The following is a 16,310-nucleotide window of genomic DNA, read 5'->3' on the forward strand; positions in this document are numbered from 1 at the left end:
ATTGACATGATAGGATATGAACATATCCGATTTTATTTCCACGATTCATCACGGAATGGATAGAATACAGCAAGATCCCTTGATTTTATATTCTATCATATCCGGCCTTATTTTGGCTATAGATCGAGATGCAGCCTAACTCGACTCTACTCGAGTTTAATCAAGCTCTACTTTTAAGCTCAAGCTCAACTTTTATAAAATGTCAATCGGGTCTAGCTCGAAACTTGAACTCAAATTCGAACATATTAAGAGATTATGTAATTGATAAAAGAAAATGGGTACCTAAACAGTTTTGGTTCAGTTCAGGTACCCAAACCGAAACACTTTAAATCTCACACTGTCTTCCTTTTAGAGAACGGCCTCCATGAAAGTCTCATTCACTATCGTCTTTTGCACCTCGATCTGAACCAAACAGTGTTTTTTGTTCGGGTCACAAACACACATGTACAAAAAACTGTTCAGATATCATGGAAACCCGAACTGTTGATACCCCTAAATTCGAGCATAAATTAACAATCCCATATCTGCACCGTCCATTTAGATTTTGACTCGCACACATCATCTTGATCCAAGAGGTATAAATCCTCAACTGTATATTTAGATTTAGACAAGCATTCCCATCCAAACATATTGCGATGGGAAAGGAAAGTCTATCCAGAATGCTAGATTTTGTACGAGTTATATACGGCAGATGCACCTTTTTCCATCACACGACACATATGGCCATCAGTCGTCAAGAGCTGCATAATGTAAAACTTTGCTGATGTACCAAGACTTCATTTGTTTCGCGAAAAATAAATAATTTAAAAAAAAATCATAAAATCGATCGCTTGCATCGCTTACAAAAATGAATGAACGAAAAGTATTGTCACTGTCCACAAAAATATTTAGAGATTGGATTATTGTAGGCAATAAAAACATATTGTATCTACTAATTATTTCAAGCGATACAAGCGATTATTCTTAAGAAAACGAATTTTTAATCATTCATTTTCCGCGAAACAAACGGAGCCGTAAGTGACAAACGAGCTATTAATGATTGATTACGACTCAATACTTATAGACTATCACATCGCTTATTAAATCAATTTAGCAAACTTTAGCATGGCCCAATCTCCATACGTGCATGCATATGGTTTTCTTGTCCTCGAGTACGAATCACGTGATGAGCTAACAGCCGATCTTGACTCGGAATGATTTCAACAGGCACAAGAAGACCGCAACTTGCTTCTCATCAAGCCGATGGGAGCAGAAAATTTTGCAGATAACTAAATATTCTTCTCTCTTCATCTTTGCAAGTTGATGTATGACTTTTAGTTTAGGCTTACCCAAAGCTAGTCATTCAACTATGGCCCCTCTCAAAAGGCCCAACTAGCCTCGCTAAAATTACATCATTGCCCATGCCCAAAATCAAGTGATCATAGGGTTTATACTCTAAATCGGTACACTTATAAATTTACCACTGACTAATTTTTTTTATAATAAAAAATCCAAACCGGTACATTTGTGACAAATTAACCCCGTTAGTTCCCAATAAATTGGATTAATGCCACGAAAAATCACAAAATGGTACATCTGTGACAAACGGAGGGTGAAACCCCAAATTAGTACATCCGTCAACTACCGCGTGTCATAGAACTCAACAATTTGAAGTTAAAACTTAACAGAAACCAACGAAAGGTAAATTTATCAAAGTTGTACTAAAATTAGTTTATGGTAAATTTAATATAGGCGTATCAATTTGGAGTTTTTTATGATATTAATCCATATATATATGCATTTAATATCTTGACTTGTGAAAAGAAAAAAAACTAACAAGAGCTATATTTCCCTCATCTAATGTTGAAAGAAATTTTCATCAATCGGATACATGATTGGCGAGTTATAAGTTATAGATAGCACTACGTGTAAAATTAACTAAAATTAAAGATGGGTGACCTCTGGATTGTAACCCACCAATCAATTCTCCCCGAGAGAAAAAAATGACGGTGACTAAATTTTCGAGTGCGCGGAAAAACTTAGCTTGACGTTAGAACATACATGAAGATGACCTTTCGTTCCAATAGAAAGTACAATTACATCAAGGGAACATTGGTCAATATGGTCCGACATTAATTACTTTAGGATCAACTTGGACACACGACAATCGATCTCTCTCCTCAATCCGAGCGCGACCCGTTGTTAGTCAACATCCAACAGGCGTGGAGGTCGTCGCCATCGCCATCCTCCATCCGCAGGACCTCATTGCCATCGTCCCAATCGCACCAATTCACGTCGTCCTCGTTGAACACGCAGCTCATCGGAACCTCAGGAACGGCGCCGTTGCCACCCTCGCCGCGGTCCCGGCCACGGTCCCGGCCATTGCCATGAGCGGCGTCGAGCATCTCCCGAGCCTTGTCGAGCTCCTGGCGGAGCGATGCGACGTCCCGCTCGAGCCTCCGCTTCTCGGCCAGCGCGCCGTCGAGCTCGAGCTTCATGGCGCTGCAGTCGAGCTCGATGGTCTGTGTCCGCCACCGGGCGCGCCGGTTCTGGTACCAGATGGCGACCTGCCTGGGCGGGACGCCGAGCTCGGCCGCGAGCTGGAGCTTGCGGTCTGGGTCGAGCTTCTTGTGGGAGTCGAAGCTCCGCTCCAGGAGCCTCACTTGGTCTGGGGAGAGCCTCTTCGTGGCGACCTGTTTGGACGACGATGGCTGCTGCTGCTGCTTCTGTTTTGGCTTCAGGTGATGATGGGCATGGAAAAACTCCATCTCTTCTAGGACCCGACACGACACATGAAGAGAAGCTTGGTGTGATTAAGAGCTGGATATGGGTTTTTGCACTTTTTGATGTCTTTATATAAGGTTTTGGATTGGTTGGAGACACAAGTTGAGCCAATATGATATGAAATTGGGAAGGTATGAGAGAGATAGAGGAGAGAGAGGGAGTGAAGACTTGTTCAAGCAGGGTCACTGGTCTGTTCACGTGGGTTGGTCCTACTCTTGGAAAGGGTAAACACATTATCCTGTACCATTTTTTATATTGCATTATGTTTTTCTGATGATATGAGTGAAATTCACATACGCATGAACTGGTACGGAATACTTTGCTTACATTTTGGCTATGGTTGTGGGGTTTATTTTGTGTTTGGAGCGTGTTATCAGGATAAGCTTCAATATTGGCCCGTGCATATCCTCGTTCCACAACTTCATACAGAAATGTGCAATCATAAGAGGCGGTTGTTAGTAAAGAATGCTGAGAATGATAACTACATGTATTCGATTTGAGTCATTCAGTTGTGTTGCATGTGCATGTCTCGAGATAACAGGAAGTTATAGACCTACCGAGCTTTCCGTTGGGTAATAATTTGACTAATTCTTCAATATCTGTTGAAGATGAGAGATCAATGAGGGCGCTCTCCAAATGGGTTTTTCGCTTTTTGGGTAAGAGATCATGCCAGGTTATGGGAAAGATCAGAAAAGCAATTTGAGAGATGGTATTCGCTGTAATGATGAGCCAAGGGCAGAGCCATCAAATGGGAGATCGAAGCAAGCTCTTGTGCACGTGAATTGGGACGACAGATCGCATATTGAACCAGGAAGCTGTGCGGCAACATTGACTAGAAAGCAGTTGGAGTTGATAATGTAAACAAAGTTTGGCCCACATTGATCAATTCATTCCGTTTCTTGAAGTAGAAATTTTAGGGGTGATGAAGTTTGGAAATGTACATGTACTTCCTCTTCTATATTTGGCAAATTCCCCACCACACCCCTCAACTTTAGGCGTCGACCCATAAACAAAAGATTAATGAAAGAAGTCCCTCAACTTTAGTAGGGCTCAGAAACTAGGAGGAACTTGTCCTCTAACATCGTATTACTCGCCAAGTTTGCAGCAATGCGAGCAGTACTAACACCGGCGAAACACAAGTTCATAGCTACGGCACCTCCGTACGATAATGCTTTATAACCAAGATGGTGCGGTTATGAGCGAAATGTTCACAAATCACCTTCCAAAACATACAAAACTCATTCCTACTACTCCAAACTCCACATATCACAATTATCCAAACACCGTATTAAAGCTCGAGTGATTCTGTCGTCTAGGCACACGTCTATTGAAGCGTTAGAAAGACAATATCTAGACACGTCTATTGAAGCGTTAGAAAGACAATATCGAATGCACCCCGTGTTCAATTTTCAGTGTATTTCATTGCATAACAATAAGCTTACTCCTTCAAACTTGAAGTGATTTTATCTTTGGGTGGGACTTTTATACGGTACTCGACGGTATTAGAACGATTGCAAGTGAAAAGGTCACCGTGATACTATTGTACCCGACAAGTGCATGCATCTGACAGTTCAGGTATTGGCTAGGACGCTTCATCAAGTGTCTACATATTTTATATACATAAACTGTCGATTGAAAGCCAACTTATTCCACCACAGACGTAGCGTTGTTGACGTTCTGTCCTTCGGACCCTCCACGGTGGTTGGGACCTCTTAAATTCATGCATTTGACCAGACTTCTGGGGTCTATCCGAAACTTTCGGATTTGGCTTAAAATATTGGGACAACTCATATGTTCTATGGAAATGATAAGGAATCTGTTCATGCACTTACCCGTCGACTCCCCAAATTCATTACTGAGCAATCATCATGGGAAAAGAACAGATGTCTGCATGTTTGATTAATCATACTTGCACCCAAATCCATAATAGACCTTCTAAATATATGGCTCGATTCAATCCATCGATATTTGGTCATTGCATTATTGGATTCGTCACGAAAACGCATTTACCTTGTTGATTTCAAACATGAACATTCAGGTTAGCACTACGTGGGCATCGTTCATAACGCAGAGTAAATAAAAGAAGGAACTATTCACTAGTAAAATCCATGTCAGGACCTGAAGAAGTCGTTTGCTTATCCATTATATCCCTGGCCTGGACCCCAGAAAGTAGAAACCTTCCCATTCCATACTTGTCAAAGTAGAATCTCGGACATAAAGTATACCAATAGTACCAGCATATATCGGGAAACTATAATAACAAACCGACTGTAACAGCCTAAGAAATTCTTAAAGTTAACGTTAGCTCGAGATGACGATGCTGCAAACAGATATCAACTACTCGTCCGCGACATTTACCAGCTCATATTCAATCATGGAGAGATTGTTGTCCTCCTTTACTGTGAAATCGGCAGGTTCTGTGACTTCGACGCGACCCCATTTATCAACTGCTAGCCTCATCGAACCCTTAAACATATCGATCTTGGCATTGCGCAAAATCACAGTAGCACCAGCCTTCAACAGATCAACTGTACATATGATAAATATGTTAGGAACTCACTAAGAAGGGGTAGGATCACTTATATTAAATAAGATGGATTTATATCATGTCCCCTGGTCATACATATAAGCTTTAGCAATGTCATCAGAAGATTGATTGGAAATTGTCAAACAGAGAGATTCACTTGAAAACCAAGCAACAACAGAGATCCTCAGATGTAAATCATTAACTTTTCCAGTGAAAACAAAGCCATGCTGAATCAGAAAAGTGATCAGCAAAATCGGACACTAAGAAAGCATCCAAAGTAGAGCAGCTAAAATTGCAACAAAGTCATTAACAAAAAAAAAAATCACAACTTTTAATTAGCTCTCTTAATGTCAGGACTTATTAACATTGGCTAGAGCCATGAGAAAAACACACCAATCTCTTCTTTTCATTGTTGCTAAGTTTATATGCCGGTCTCACTCAAATAGCCAAGAAACAGTTTGTTAAGCCCACTTCCCAGTACTAATAAAATGTGCCGAACTTTCACCAATCGAACTTAATATTTCTGATATCCAGGTAAAGATTACAGAGTCACCATATGTAGACTAACTGCTGGACTGCACAGAACATTGTGATTTGTGGTCTTACAAGGGATCCCCAAGGAAAAGCATTCCAAAACAGATGCACTACATAATCTCCTAGAGAAAAAGGATATATGTACTTAAGTTCATGCGTATCAGAAGATGCATGATCAAGTAACAGGAAAGCATTAAAAGCAACCCTGTTAAACAATCAATTAAGTCACGTGCCCATGGAATTCAGCACAAAAATAACACAGAAGGAATCAAAGAAAGTCAAGAAATCAGACACAAAAAAGTATCTGCTGCAGCTAGCAGTTTAAGTAAATAGAAGAAGAGAAATGGAAGAAAATAGAGAGAATCAGAAGGGAAAGTCTCGCTCGTACTAGGTTTCTATTTCTTTCAAAACATGGAAACTATTGGAAAATGATATTACACCACTCCTAGATCATTTTTCTAGTGACCTAGAAAACTTAACTATCAAATAAGTCCATTAGCATACTCCATTTAGCTCAATAATAATAAATAAATCATTCCACACACGAGAAAAATTCTTGCCCAGACTCAACGCACCATGGCCAGGGCCAATCAGTACATTAACGTGCAAGCCCATGTAGGCCGCACACAATCTGCGAAGGCAAAACAATCGTATCCAATCAATCACATCAAATTTGAATAGAATGGTTTTGGCTTCCTCGTTTGCTCAACTTAGAGAGGACATGCCACATGGTCTCACAGATCTTCATTTTCAGACACCTTGTACTCGAAGTACTCGCTTCCCTTAGGTCCATCATTAGGACAAAGCTAGAGAAGATCAAACATACACGAGTATCTCACAACGCGTGGGAAAGTTCCTTACTAAATTACAGGTAGTAGTAGCACGGAAAGGTTCTTCTGGTTAAGCAATCAATAAATGGCACAATGGCATCCCCGGGGCTCGCAAAGCGGGAAGATCAAGCTGTCCAACCGAACAAAAAATCCGTCCCCTCCCATTACATTTCACAATCAAACAAATGTGTGTGCATTTCTCCACCTTTCTCTTGATTCAATTTCCTCTGCCGCACAATCTAGAAATTTCTTCTCCCATCGCCAATGAAACACCCCAAAAAGGAAGATCTTCTCGGTTACATGTTAAAACGAATCAACAGACGGAAGGTGTCTCAACCTTAGGGGGACAATGATCACAACAATGCTAATTCTTCATGGCTTGAAACACGAGTTCTGCTCCAAACACTTCAAAATGCACTAAATTCCAGCAGCCGAGCCTCAAATCTACCATCCCCAGTCAAATCGAAGCAACCACGCGAGAGAGGCCAGAAATCCGAAATCAACAGAAAAAAAAAAAAGGTACGGAATGACCCGCGAGCATATAAAAAGAGGAGACCTAAATGCAGGCTCGAAAGGAGGAGGAGAAGAGGAAGGAAAAGCCGAGACCTTGATCGTTACGGGCGGTGAAGACGATGGTGCCGGTCTCGTCCCCGATGAGACACTCGGCGATGCGGGCGTGGCGGAGCTGGGAGGAAACCGGGTTGGATTCGAGCACCTTGACGGTCAGGGTGTGGCCGTTGGTGCCGGGCTTGAGCTGGTCCACCTTGGTGAACACGGGCTTCCTCAGGCCCGGCTTCGCCGCGCCGGCCGCGGCCGGTGGGTCCTCCTGCTGCGGCGGCGGCGGCGGCGGGGGCGGGGTCTCCTCGGTTGGTGACGTCGCCATGGAAAGAGAGAGAGAGAGAGAGAGAGAGAGTTTTTTTGGTCGGTGGTGGTGACGAGATAGTGAACCCTAATCGCGGCCGAACGAAGTGATGCGTGCGTGCGTGCGTGCGATGTGACCGATCGATACTTCCTTCGCGGGTTAATCCCAAAAAAACAGCGCAAACTTTAGTTTGAAGGATAATTTTGACCCGAACTTTTTTTTGTTCTATAAAAAAATATCAACTTTAGGTCGAGGGATAATTATGGCCCGAACTTTTTTTTGTCCCGTAAAAAAGCACCAACTTTAAGTCAAGGGACAATTCTGGCCCAACCTTTTTTTTGTCTCCTAAAAAACACCAACTTTCACTTAAATCCCAAATCTGGCACTTATTGACTTAAAACCATTGATTTTCCAATTTAACTATTCCACCTTAGCAACAAATCCACGTGACTTGCTGACCGGATTTAAAGCATTATTCATTGTCTTATTCTCTGAACCACAGCTTGAAGAATAACGGTAAAACTGTTCGTCTCCTTCACTTCACCGGCACGTCAAAAATATCTCCAGATTAAATCTTTCTGGCAAAACTTCGTCATTTTGTCGTAATCTGAAGCTGTAGACCATCGTCCGTCGACAGACGCCATGGAAGAGATTCGCCAGGCTCACCACCATAACTTTTTTTCTCAAACAAGGATAACTTCAGACGGAAAGTTAATGGGGGGCCAAATTTGAGATTTAAATGAAAATTGGCGTTTTTTTACGAGACAAAAAAAAGTTCGGGCCAGAATTGTCCCTCGACCTAAAGTTGGTATTTTTTTACGGGACAAAAAAAAGTTCGGGCCATAATTGTCCATCGATCTAAAATTGATGCTTTTTTATGGAACAAAAAAAAGTTCGAACAAAAATTATCCCTCGACCTAAAATTTATGCTTTTTTTTGGAATTAACCCCTTCCTTCGCCAACCTCCTTTGGAGATTTCTCTCGCTGCGCCTCGCTTTCGTGCGAGTGAGCGAGCGTGCTGGTCTAATTTAGAAGCGCGAGTCTCGGTGCGATAAAGCGCTATTTTTGCCTTTTTTCCTCCTTTATTAGGAAAATGACCCACTACTTTTGATCAATCTTAGGAGTTAAGAAAAAAAAAGCCACGCAAAAAATTTAAAGTTATTCCCAGACACATTTATCCTAAATTTTTTCTCGTGACATCAAAACACTCAAATTATACTTACTGTGACATATTTACCCTAAACTTTTTCTTGTGACATAGAAAATCCCAACACTTGTACCTATGTGACATAATTACCTTCCGCCACTGTTCCGTTGGATGATTTTTTTTAGTCTGAACAAAGTCGTTTTTATTTCATTTAAGTTGTGTAGACATGTCAACACCATTTGCTTTCTGGCGTTCAATTAGGCGGGTTTTTAACGGTTCATGAGAGTAAATGTGTCACATAGGTACAAGTTTCAGATTAAATTTAAGGTAAATATGTCACAATGGGTATAATTTGAGATTTTTGGTGACTTTTACTCTATCAATCGATTTTATCTCTCGTGCAATATTGAAAGTCGAAGTGAAATTGTACAACTAAGAATTATGAAATGTTGAGATTTTTTCCTTTTACTTTTCGGTCGCGTGCCATTTAAGAATCCTATTCGATTTTTTTTTGACACAATTTTGAAAACTTTCATCCGGATTATCGACTCGCGGCGAAGTGCTTTGCTTGTAGGTAACAGAAAGAAGATCTCGCAATGCATTTCCCCCTTCGACTTGTAATTTCCATAATTATATGGGCATCAAATCAACAATGTTATGTTAGATCACCCTCTTTGAACGTATTCGTTCGCTGCTTAGCTAGTTTTGTGGATTTTCTATCAGAATGAGATGCCGATCGAGATTTCGTTAAAAAAGGTTATCCCGTCTAATCTAATCTCAACACATTGAATGTAGAATGTCAAACCGTGCTTTCACCTATCTCCATAGCCTTGCAAGCGGTCATCTGGAGTGGTGCAAAGATGACCATGCGAAGGTCATGTTAATTTTCCGTTTGCTTAAAAAAGAAATGAATAGTTTCATTTGAGTATAATCGATTCCGTATTGCAAATATTATCCATATTGGTAAAATAAAATAGGCTCAAGGTATTTTCACACTCCAAATGCCTATAACGCTCCCTACCTTATTGAGTTGATGAAAATAAACTCAACAAGATTAATTAATCAAAACCGCCAATGGAATTAGCGAAAGTTACCATTTATTGAAAGTACAAAAGTTTCAAGTCGTTATGAACACACGACTATCTGTATTAATCGAAACAATGATATATATTTCACTACCTCCTGATATTTTCCTTTCATTTCTATATATACAAATTTTATTTCTTCTCTTCTGGTTACTAATGTGCTCAACTAATTTCTCTAAATGGATTTTTGTAATGAGTTTGAACATTGCCAGCAATCTTTATTGATTGACACAACAATATCAACTTTAATCCCCTAAAAAAACTTGAACTAAAAAAATTTATATTACAAGGAGTTATTACAAATTAAACTTTAGAGTGCCATTGTAAATAAATTTACTTTATTAATGTTCTTTTAATTAGAATCGAGAACATTAAATTTCCTAATATACTTGAATATTAGATGATTCTCGTAAAAAAGAAATGAAGCTGCAAATTTCTGCAAATTTCCGCGATTTGAGCATAGAAGAAGAAGAAGAAGAAGAAGAAGAAACAATATCTAAATGAAGGTTGATAAAATCACTACATTGATTGATCTACATTAAAGCTAATTTTTTCTTCTTTCATCAATCTCACTAATAATGAAATCCTGGCGCGGGCTATTTTGGACCATTTGAATTTCATTGTGCGTCGAAGCTATTTGAGGGGCGGAAATAACGCGAGCCGAGAAAGAAGGAAAAATTATTTAGTAATTTTAGTTTCAACTGCAAAAACTCTCTTTTTTTTCCTCTCTAGGCGAACTTTCAGAGGCAGAGCTATCCAATCTTTTATTTGCCATTTAACACAAGAACAAGGAGAATATGATACAGAAAGCTCTCCTTAAATTGCAGCAAGAAGGCTAATCAAAGGATTTAACAATCTCGAGTTCGCCTCCAAGATCGGATAAAATGGAGGTTCTCTACGCGTACGGAACGCGCAACCTTTGTGTTTCCGGACCGGCCACCATGTCTTCCCAAACCAGATCAGAAAGTGCCATTGTTAATTCTCCCACCTTCCCTGCAATGAACACAAAGTATAATCTGTCAACCAAAACAGTATTAGAGAAAGGGTCTCATTCATCCATGAAGTTATCTCATTTCTTAGAATGGCTTGTCTGAAGTCCTCGAAACCTTCGGTGACTGATGAAGGCAGGTCAACAGTGCACAAACCTTTAAAGTCCACCCAGTACAATTTATGATATGCAATCAAAGGACTTCATGTTTTATCTTCACAGTATTTGCCAAAGGAAAAATTGAAGATTGGCAAGGTAATCAGGAGAAGAGAATTTACCATCTCCAATAGGTTCGTCATCCCACATGATTATCGGCAACAGAGGAAGGGTGCTTCCCACATACATCATCTCGGCTGCGCCTTTGGCTTCCTCTGCAGTTAGATTGGCAGTTTTCACACTCTTGAGCAGTCCCTGCTCGACCAGTTTCGGAGCCAGCTGAAGAAGCCTTTTGGCGGTGCACCCGCTGAGGATCTTGTCAAACACGGGCAAGATCAGCTCTTTCTCGTGCGTTACAAAAGCCACATTCACGTTCGGTCCTTCAGCAATATAACCTTCGTCATCGACCCAAATAGAAGCGAATGCTCCCTGCTCTTCAGCTTCCAATTTGGAAAGCACGTTTGGTAGGTAGTTCACACTCTTCATGGTAGCGAATAGAGCTGACTTCATTGGAATCGTGGAAGTTATGACTTTCACTCCCTCTTTGCATTGAGAGAAGTCCTCGTCGATGACCACAGCATAGAAAGCAGAGGTTGGGCAACCGGCAGGTGAGAGCAGAAAATCCCCAGGGCCAGCACTTAACCAGTATCTCAGAGTTCCTTTCTTGCTTTGTGACGCCACAGTCAATTGAATGAGAATTCTTCGGAGGGTGGACTGAGGGAAAGGAGAAGAGATTTTTGCCTTTGATGCTGATCTAAGGAAGCGATCCAAATGGACATCCAGTTCATAGAGGTATCTGCAGCCAACAAGACAATATACATGTAACTAGACTTTCTCTGCAAAATTGGAAAAAAGCATTTGTATCAATAATATTTGTGCTCCATACAATAACCCTTGCTTACCCATCCAAAATGATTGCTGTATCAAACACGCCATGACCTCTGTGAACCATGTGATCATCAATTGGTATGACCATCATAGCTGGATCGAGTATTATTCCACCAAAAACGCTTGAATACATCGCAGGGTACGGCTGCTTTTTCGCCAAACTCCACTTCTCATGCAGCTTGTCAAGCAGCTGATAGAAATACCGATAAAATTGACACATGATATAGGACAAACAAGGTCCGAGGCAGTTCATTGACACTTCTACACTTCAAGAAAACAAGAAGTTTCGTTTGAACAGGTAATCATTGTGAGAGATGCCTCCTACATCGCTGGATTCATGGTGTAGTATCATCTAACTGGAAAAACGAAATAATGACGGGAGACCATTTGAAAGCCGAGCAAATTTTCTTCAGAGTGCAAATCTTTTCCTAGGGCAGAAGTCAGTTCGCAAGAGGGCAACCACATTCAAAGGATATCTATGCAAAATTTCGGTAGCTTTGACTTTGCATCCTAGTACATAGCCGAGGAAAATACACCATCGCCTTATCATCAGATTCTTCAAACACTCGACCTTCCTGCTATTAACATCTCATCCCCAAATTGACCATTGCAAGGCACTACGGATTCATTCAGCTATTATTGCCTGGAAGAACATGTCCTGCCTAGAATTGTCTGGGCCAAAAACTGAACATCCTCGAACTAATTCCATCATCAGGTCGATCGAAGCTTTTGGCAATTCATTAAAAAGCAGGGAAATCAATTATAATTGCCCATCCAGTTGTGATCTTGTTCCATTCATCAGCACCGTGACTCAAAACACTATTGCGCATGCACATGACTGAAAACGAGTATAAAGCGCGGAAAGCCAGGATCAAGGGAAATATATCATGATGGGTTTTTACCTCGGATGATGACGAGAACACATGAACTTTGGAATCACAAGCATTGCCAATCTCTGAAGCATCTACACCCCAACAAAAAGAACATAAGATTTCGAAGCTTTACGAACAACAGACACGAGAAGGAAAAAACAAATAGCAAAGACCATAGACTCAATCACCTGATCTCTTGTCAGTGGAAGAGTCGCAAGAATCCATGGCGTCAAACGGGACTGAGAGCGAGGGTGTCAGACGGGATAGACAGGAAAGGGAAACACCGAAAGGCGATGGAGAGAATGGGGGTGTTGAAAGCCCAATTATACGCACTTTGCTGTGCGTTTTTCCAAATGGGTACAGTCCAAAAAGTCAGCTGCTCCACCTGTGTCTTTGCGCAATTGGAGAGAATACCGAAAATGCTCCAATCGAACGCAAGAAGACAGGATTAGGTGACTCGATCTTGTTTTATATGCTGTGTTTTAGCGAGTGTTTAGTGGGGAGGCATTACGTAAGAGGGAGAGAGTGTTCATCAAGATCATGATCGCACTAACACTAACGTCTCGAGATGAAAATCCTTCCCATCAAAAAGGTTCTTCGCCGATTGAAGCACGTTTCAGAGACTTCTTCTGAAATGTCTGAATCGCGCCACCGCATGAACAACAGTTGCCTTAAGGGGAGTGATGAAGAGGGATGGATGGCAGAGAAGGGAAACCCCATTTTGTCTGTGTTAAAAACGTAAAACTATATTGTAATTTTTATGAATGTTTTTGTACATTTTTATCTCTCTTTTCAGCTTCTATTTATAAGAAGTTAAGGATATAAACAAATCAACAATAAATCAGAAAGAAATCAAGGAGTGATTAAAAGAGATTCGTTGAATATCAAGAGCGATTGCTGAATATCGGGATGGTTGCTAGAGATCTGCTGAATATCAAATTCCAGATTTGATATCCTTTGACATCACCCTGCAAGCTGATGTGAGAGATCTCACAGTAAGCTCGTACTGCAATAGACGAAATCGAGTGGTAGATAGGGCTTTGGTGAAGATGTCCGCAGGTTGATTTATGGAGGAGATGTACTGAACATGGAGTTGCTTCTGAACCACCTGTTCCTGAACGAAATGATAGTCAATCTCAACATGCTTCGTTCAGGCATGAAAAACGGGATTACCAGTGAGGTAAATAGCCGAAATATTGTCACACCATAAGACAGGAAGACTCGGCAAGGAGACATGGAGGTCGCGTAATAAGGCTTCTATCCATATGAGCTCGGCCGTTGGATCGGCTAGACACTTAAATTCCGCTTCGGTGCTAGAGCGAGCTACTGTTCGTTGTTTACGGGAGCTCTAGGAAATAAGATTAGATCCAAGAAAGACACTATAACCACCAACAGACCTACGAGCGTCATGGTCACCTGCCCAACCTGCATCGGAGAAAGCATGTAGTTGACAAGTAGAGCTGCGAGTAAGTAGAATGCTATAATTAGTAGTACCACGCAGAAAACGCAGAATACGCTTAACGAATTGCCAATGTGCATTGGTGGGAGCATGCATGTACTGACACGCGGTATTCACCGCATAGGCAAGATCCGGCCGAGTGATGGTAAGGTACTGGAGAGCGCCGACAGTACTACGATATAAGGTAGGATCATGAAATAAAGCTCCGTGCTTCAGTAAAGACGGGTCAGTACCAGTAACACAAGGAGTCGTGACTGGTCGAGCATCTTGCATATTGGTATGTTGAAGAATGTCGTGTGCATACTTGCCTTGATGGAGTAGTAGACCTTTGTCAGTTCTTTGCAATTCAATGCCGAGAAAATAATGAAGCTCGCTGAGGTCCTTAATAGCAAATTCTCGTTGCGGGGATTCGATTAGAGCAGATAAAGGCGCTGAGGGCGACCCAGTTAAAATTATATCATCTACATATACTAAGAGAAAAACACTGTATGCTGCCGAGTGAAGCATAAATAAAGAGAAGTCAGCGCGAGATACTTGAAACCCAAGAGAGAGAAGAAAAGAACTTAGTCGTTGGTGCCATGCACGCGGTGCCTGTTTTAGTCCATAAAGTGAACGTTGAAGACGGCATACATGGTGAGGATGAGTAGAGTCGACGAAGCCTGGAGGCTGCTGCATATAAATTTCCTCTTCAAGATGACCATGGAGGAAAGCATTCTTTACGTCCAATTGTCGAAGTTGCCATCCTTGACTGAAGGCAAGAGAAATAACGGTGCGAACCGTTACATGTTTTACCACGGGACTAAAAGTTTCATGGAAATCTACCCCTTCTTGTTGATTGAAGCCTTTGGCGACTAACCGAGCCTTGTATCTTTTAAGGGATCTGTCGGCCTTCAGCTTAACTCGAAATACCCACTTACAACCATTGGGTTTGCACTGTTTCGGTGGAGATACAAGGGTCTAGGTTTGACTGTGCATCAAGGTAGTGTATTCTTCATTCATAGCCGCTCGCCATGTTGGATCTTTATTTGCTTGAGTGAAGGAAGTCGGTGTTGGTATTAAGGAAGCTTCGGTTTGCAGGGCATAAGTGTGATCAACCCGAAGTTGAAGCCGTGCCAAAGTTCCATCACGCAGCCTTGTCACCATAGGATGAGATGAGGCAGCTGGCAGTGAAGGAGAGTTGTCACTATCATTTCAAACATCCGTAGTGGGTGGATCTGGGAGCAAAGATGACTCCGATTCTGAAAAAGGTGTTGGAGAATTTTGCTGAACCTGTACAGGAGAAAGAAAATTAGTTGGGGCAGTAGAGATGCGCTCCATTGACTGAGGTTGTTGCATGTTTTTGTTCAAAAATGGAGGGAGCATAAGACATTCTGGAGCCGCAACAATGGTTTGACAAGTATTCATTGGACCAGAGGTAGTAAAGGGAAATAATTGCTCATCAAAAATTGCATTGTTGGTGATGTAGATGCGACGATCTCTTAGAGAATAGCAACGGTAGCCCTTGTAGCACGACGAATATCCTAGAAAAATGCATAAATGAGATTTGGATTGGAGCTTGTTCTTTGCATAAGATCGAAGATTGGGGTAAACCGCACACCCGAAAACCTTGAGGTGCTTAATAGAGGGAATAGCTTTATGAAGTGTCTCCCATGGTGTTCGGTTCTGTAGAACTGGTGTCGGCAGCCGATTGATAATATGTACTGCAGTCTCAAATGCAAAATCCCAGAAGCGAGGCGGCACAGAAGCATGGTTAAGCATTGAAAGGCCCATTTCAATAATATGGCGATGCTTTCTCTCAGCTGTGCCATTTTGATGATGTTGATGAGGACATGAAGTCCTTTGATGAATGCCACGATCGTATAATAAACGCTGAAAAGAGGCCGAGAGAAATTTGCGTGCACAATCACACTGAATGGCTTTGACCGTGGTGGAAAATTGATTTTCCACAAAATTAAGGAACGCAGAGAAAATGGAGAGGAATTGATCACGAGATTGCAACAAGTATAGCCATGTAAATTTGGAATAGTCATCAACAAAATAAATATAATACCGATTATTAGATGTAGAGGTTACAGGAGCTGGACCCCATACATCAAAGTGAATTAACTGCAACGGAAAGGTAGGCCTATGATGGGTGGGTGTATGAAATTGACTATGACTCTTACTGGACATACGTGCAGGATACGGTGAGAGTGCCAC

At 41.4% G+C, this 16,310-nt stretch overlaps 3 protein-coding genes across 4 annotated transcripts; all 3 read right to left on the reverse strand.

Moving 5' to 3' along the window:
* Positions 1-2,005: 2,005 nt before the first annotated feature.
* Positions 2,006-2,905, reverse strand: LOC115681158 (homeobox-leucine zipper protein ATHB-52). Its single transcript, XM_030605009.2, has one exon. The coding sequence runs from the start codon at positions 2,745-2,747 to the stop codon at positions 2,160-2,162; it is 588 nt and encodes a 195-aa protein (XP_030460869.1). The 5' UTR covers positions 2,748-2,905; the 3' UTR covers positions 2,006-2,159.
* Positions 2,906-4,877: 1,972 nt separating this feature from the next.
* Positions 4,878-7,645, reverse strand: LOC115681155 (uncharacterized protein At4g28440-like). Its single transcript, XM_030605007.2, has 2 exons — positions 7,261-7,645; positions 4,878-5,291 (listed from the first exon to the last, which is right to left on the reverse strand). The coding sequence occupies exons 1-2, from the start codon at positions 7,535-7,537 to the stop codon at positions 5,101-5,103; spliced, it is 468 nt and encodes a 155-aa protein (XP_030460867.1). The 5' UTR covers positions 7,538-7,645; the 3' UTR covers positions 4,878-5,100.
* A 2,767-nt stretch (positions 7,646-10,412) lies between these two features.
* LOC115681153 (D-amino-acid transaminase, chloroplastic-like) lies at positions 10,413-13,372 on the reverse strand. Of its 2 annotated transcripts, XM_030605002.2 has the most exons (5): positions 12,841-13,371; positions 12,683-12,744; positions 11,795-11,970; positions 11,015-11,688; positions 10,413-10,741 (listed from the first exon to the last, which is right to left on the reverse strand). In XM_030605002.2, exons 1-5 carry the CDS (start codon positions 12,875-12,877, stop codon positions 10,644-10,646), a joined length of 1,047 nt encoding a protein of 348 aa, XP_030460862.1. In that variant the 5' UTR covers positions 12,878-13,371; the 3' UTR covers positions 10,413-10,643. The 2 variants fall into 2 exon arrangements, with proteins under 2 accessions (XP_030460862.1, XP_056172851.1); XM_056316876.1 differs by lacking the exon at positions 12,683-12,744 and having other exon boundaries at positions 12,841-13,372.
* Between the last annotated feature and the right edge of the window lie 2,938 nt (positions 13,373-16,310).

The sequence above is a fragment of the Syzygium oleosum genome, unplaced genomic scaffold (genome assembly GCF_021117445.2).
Source record: "Syzygium oleosum isolate NSW1041296 unplaced genomic scaffold, Sole_v2.1 Sole_v2.13, whole genome shotgun sequence".
Taxonomy (NCBI): Eukaryota; Viridiplantae; Streptophyta; class Magnoliopsida; order Myrtales; family Myrtaceae; genus Syzygium; species Syzygium oleosum.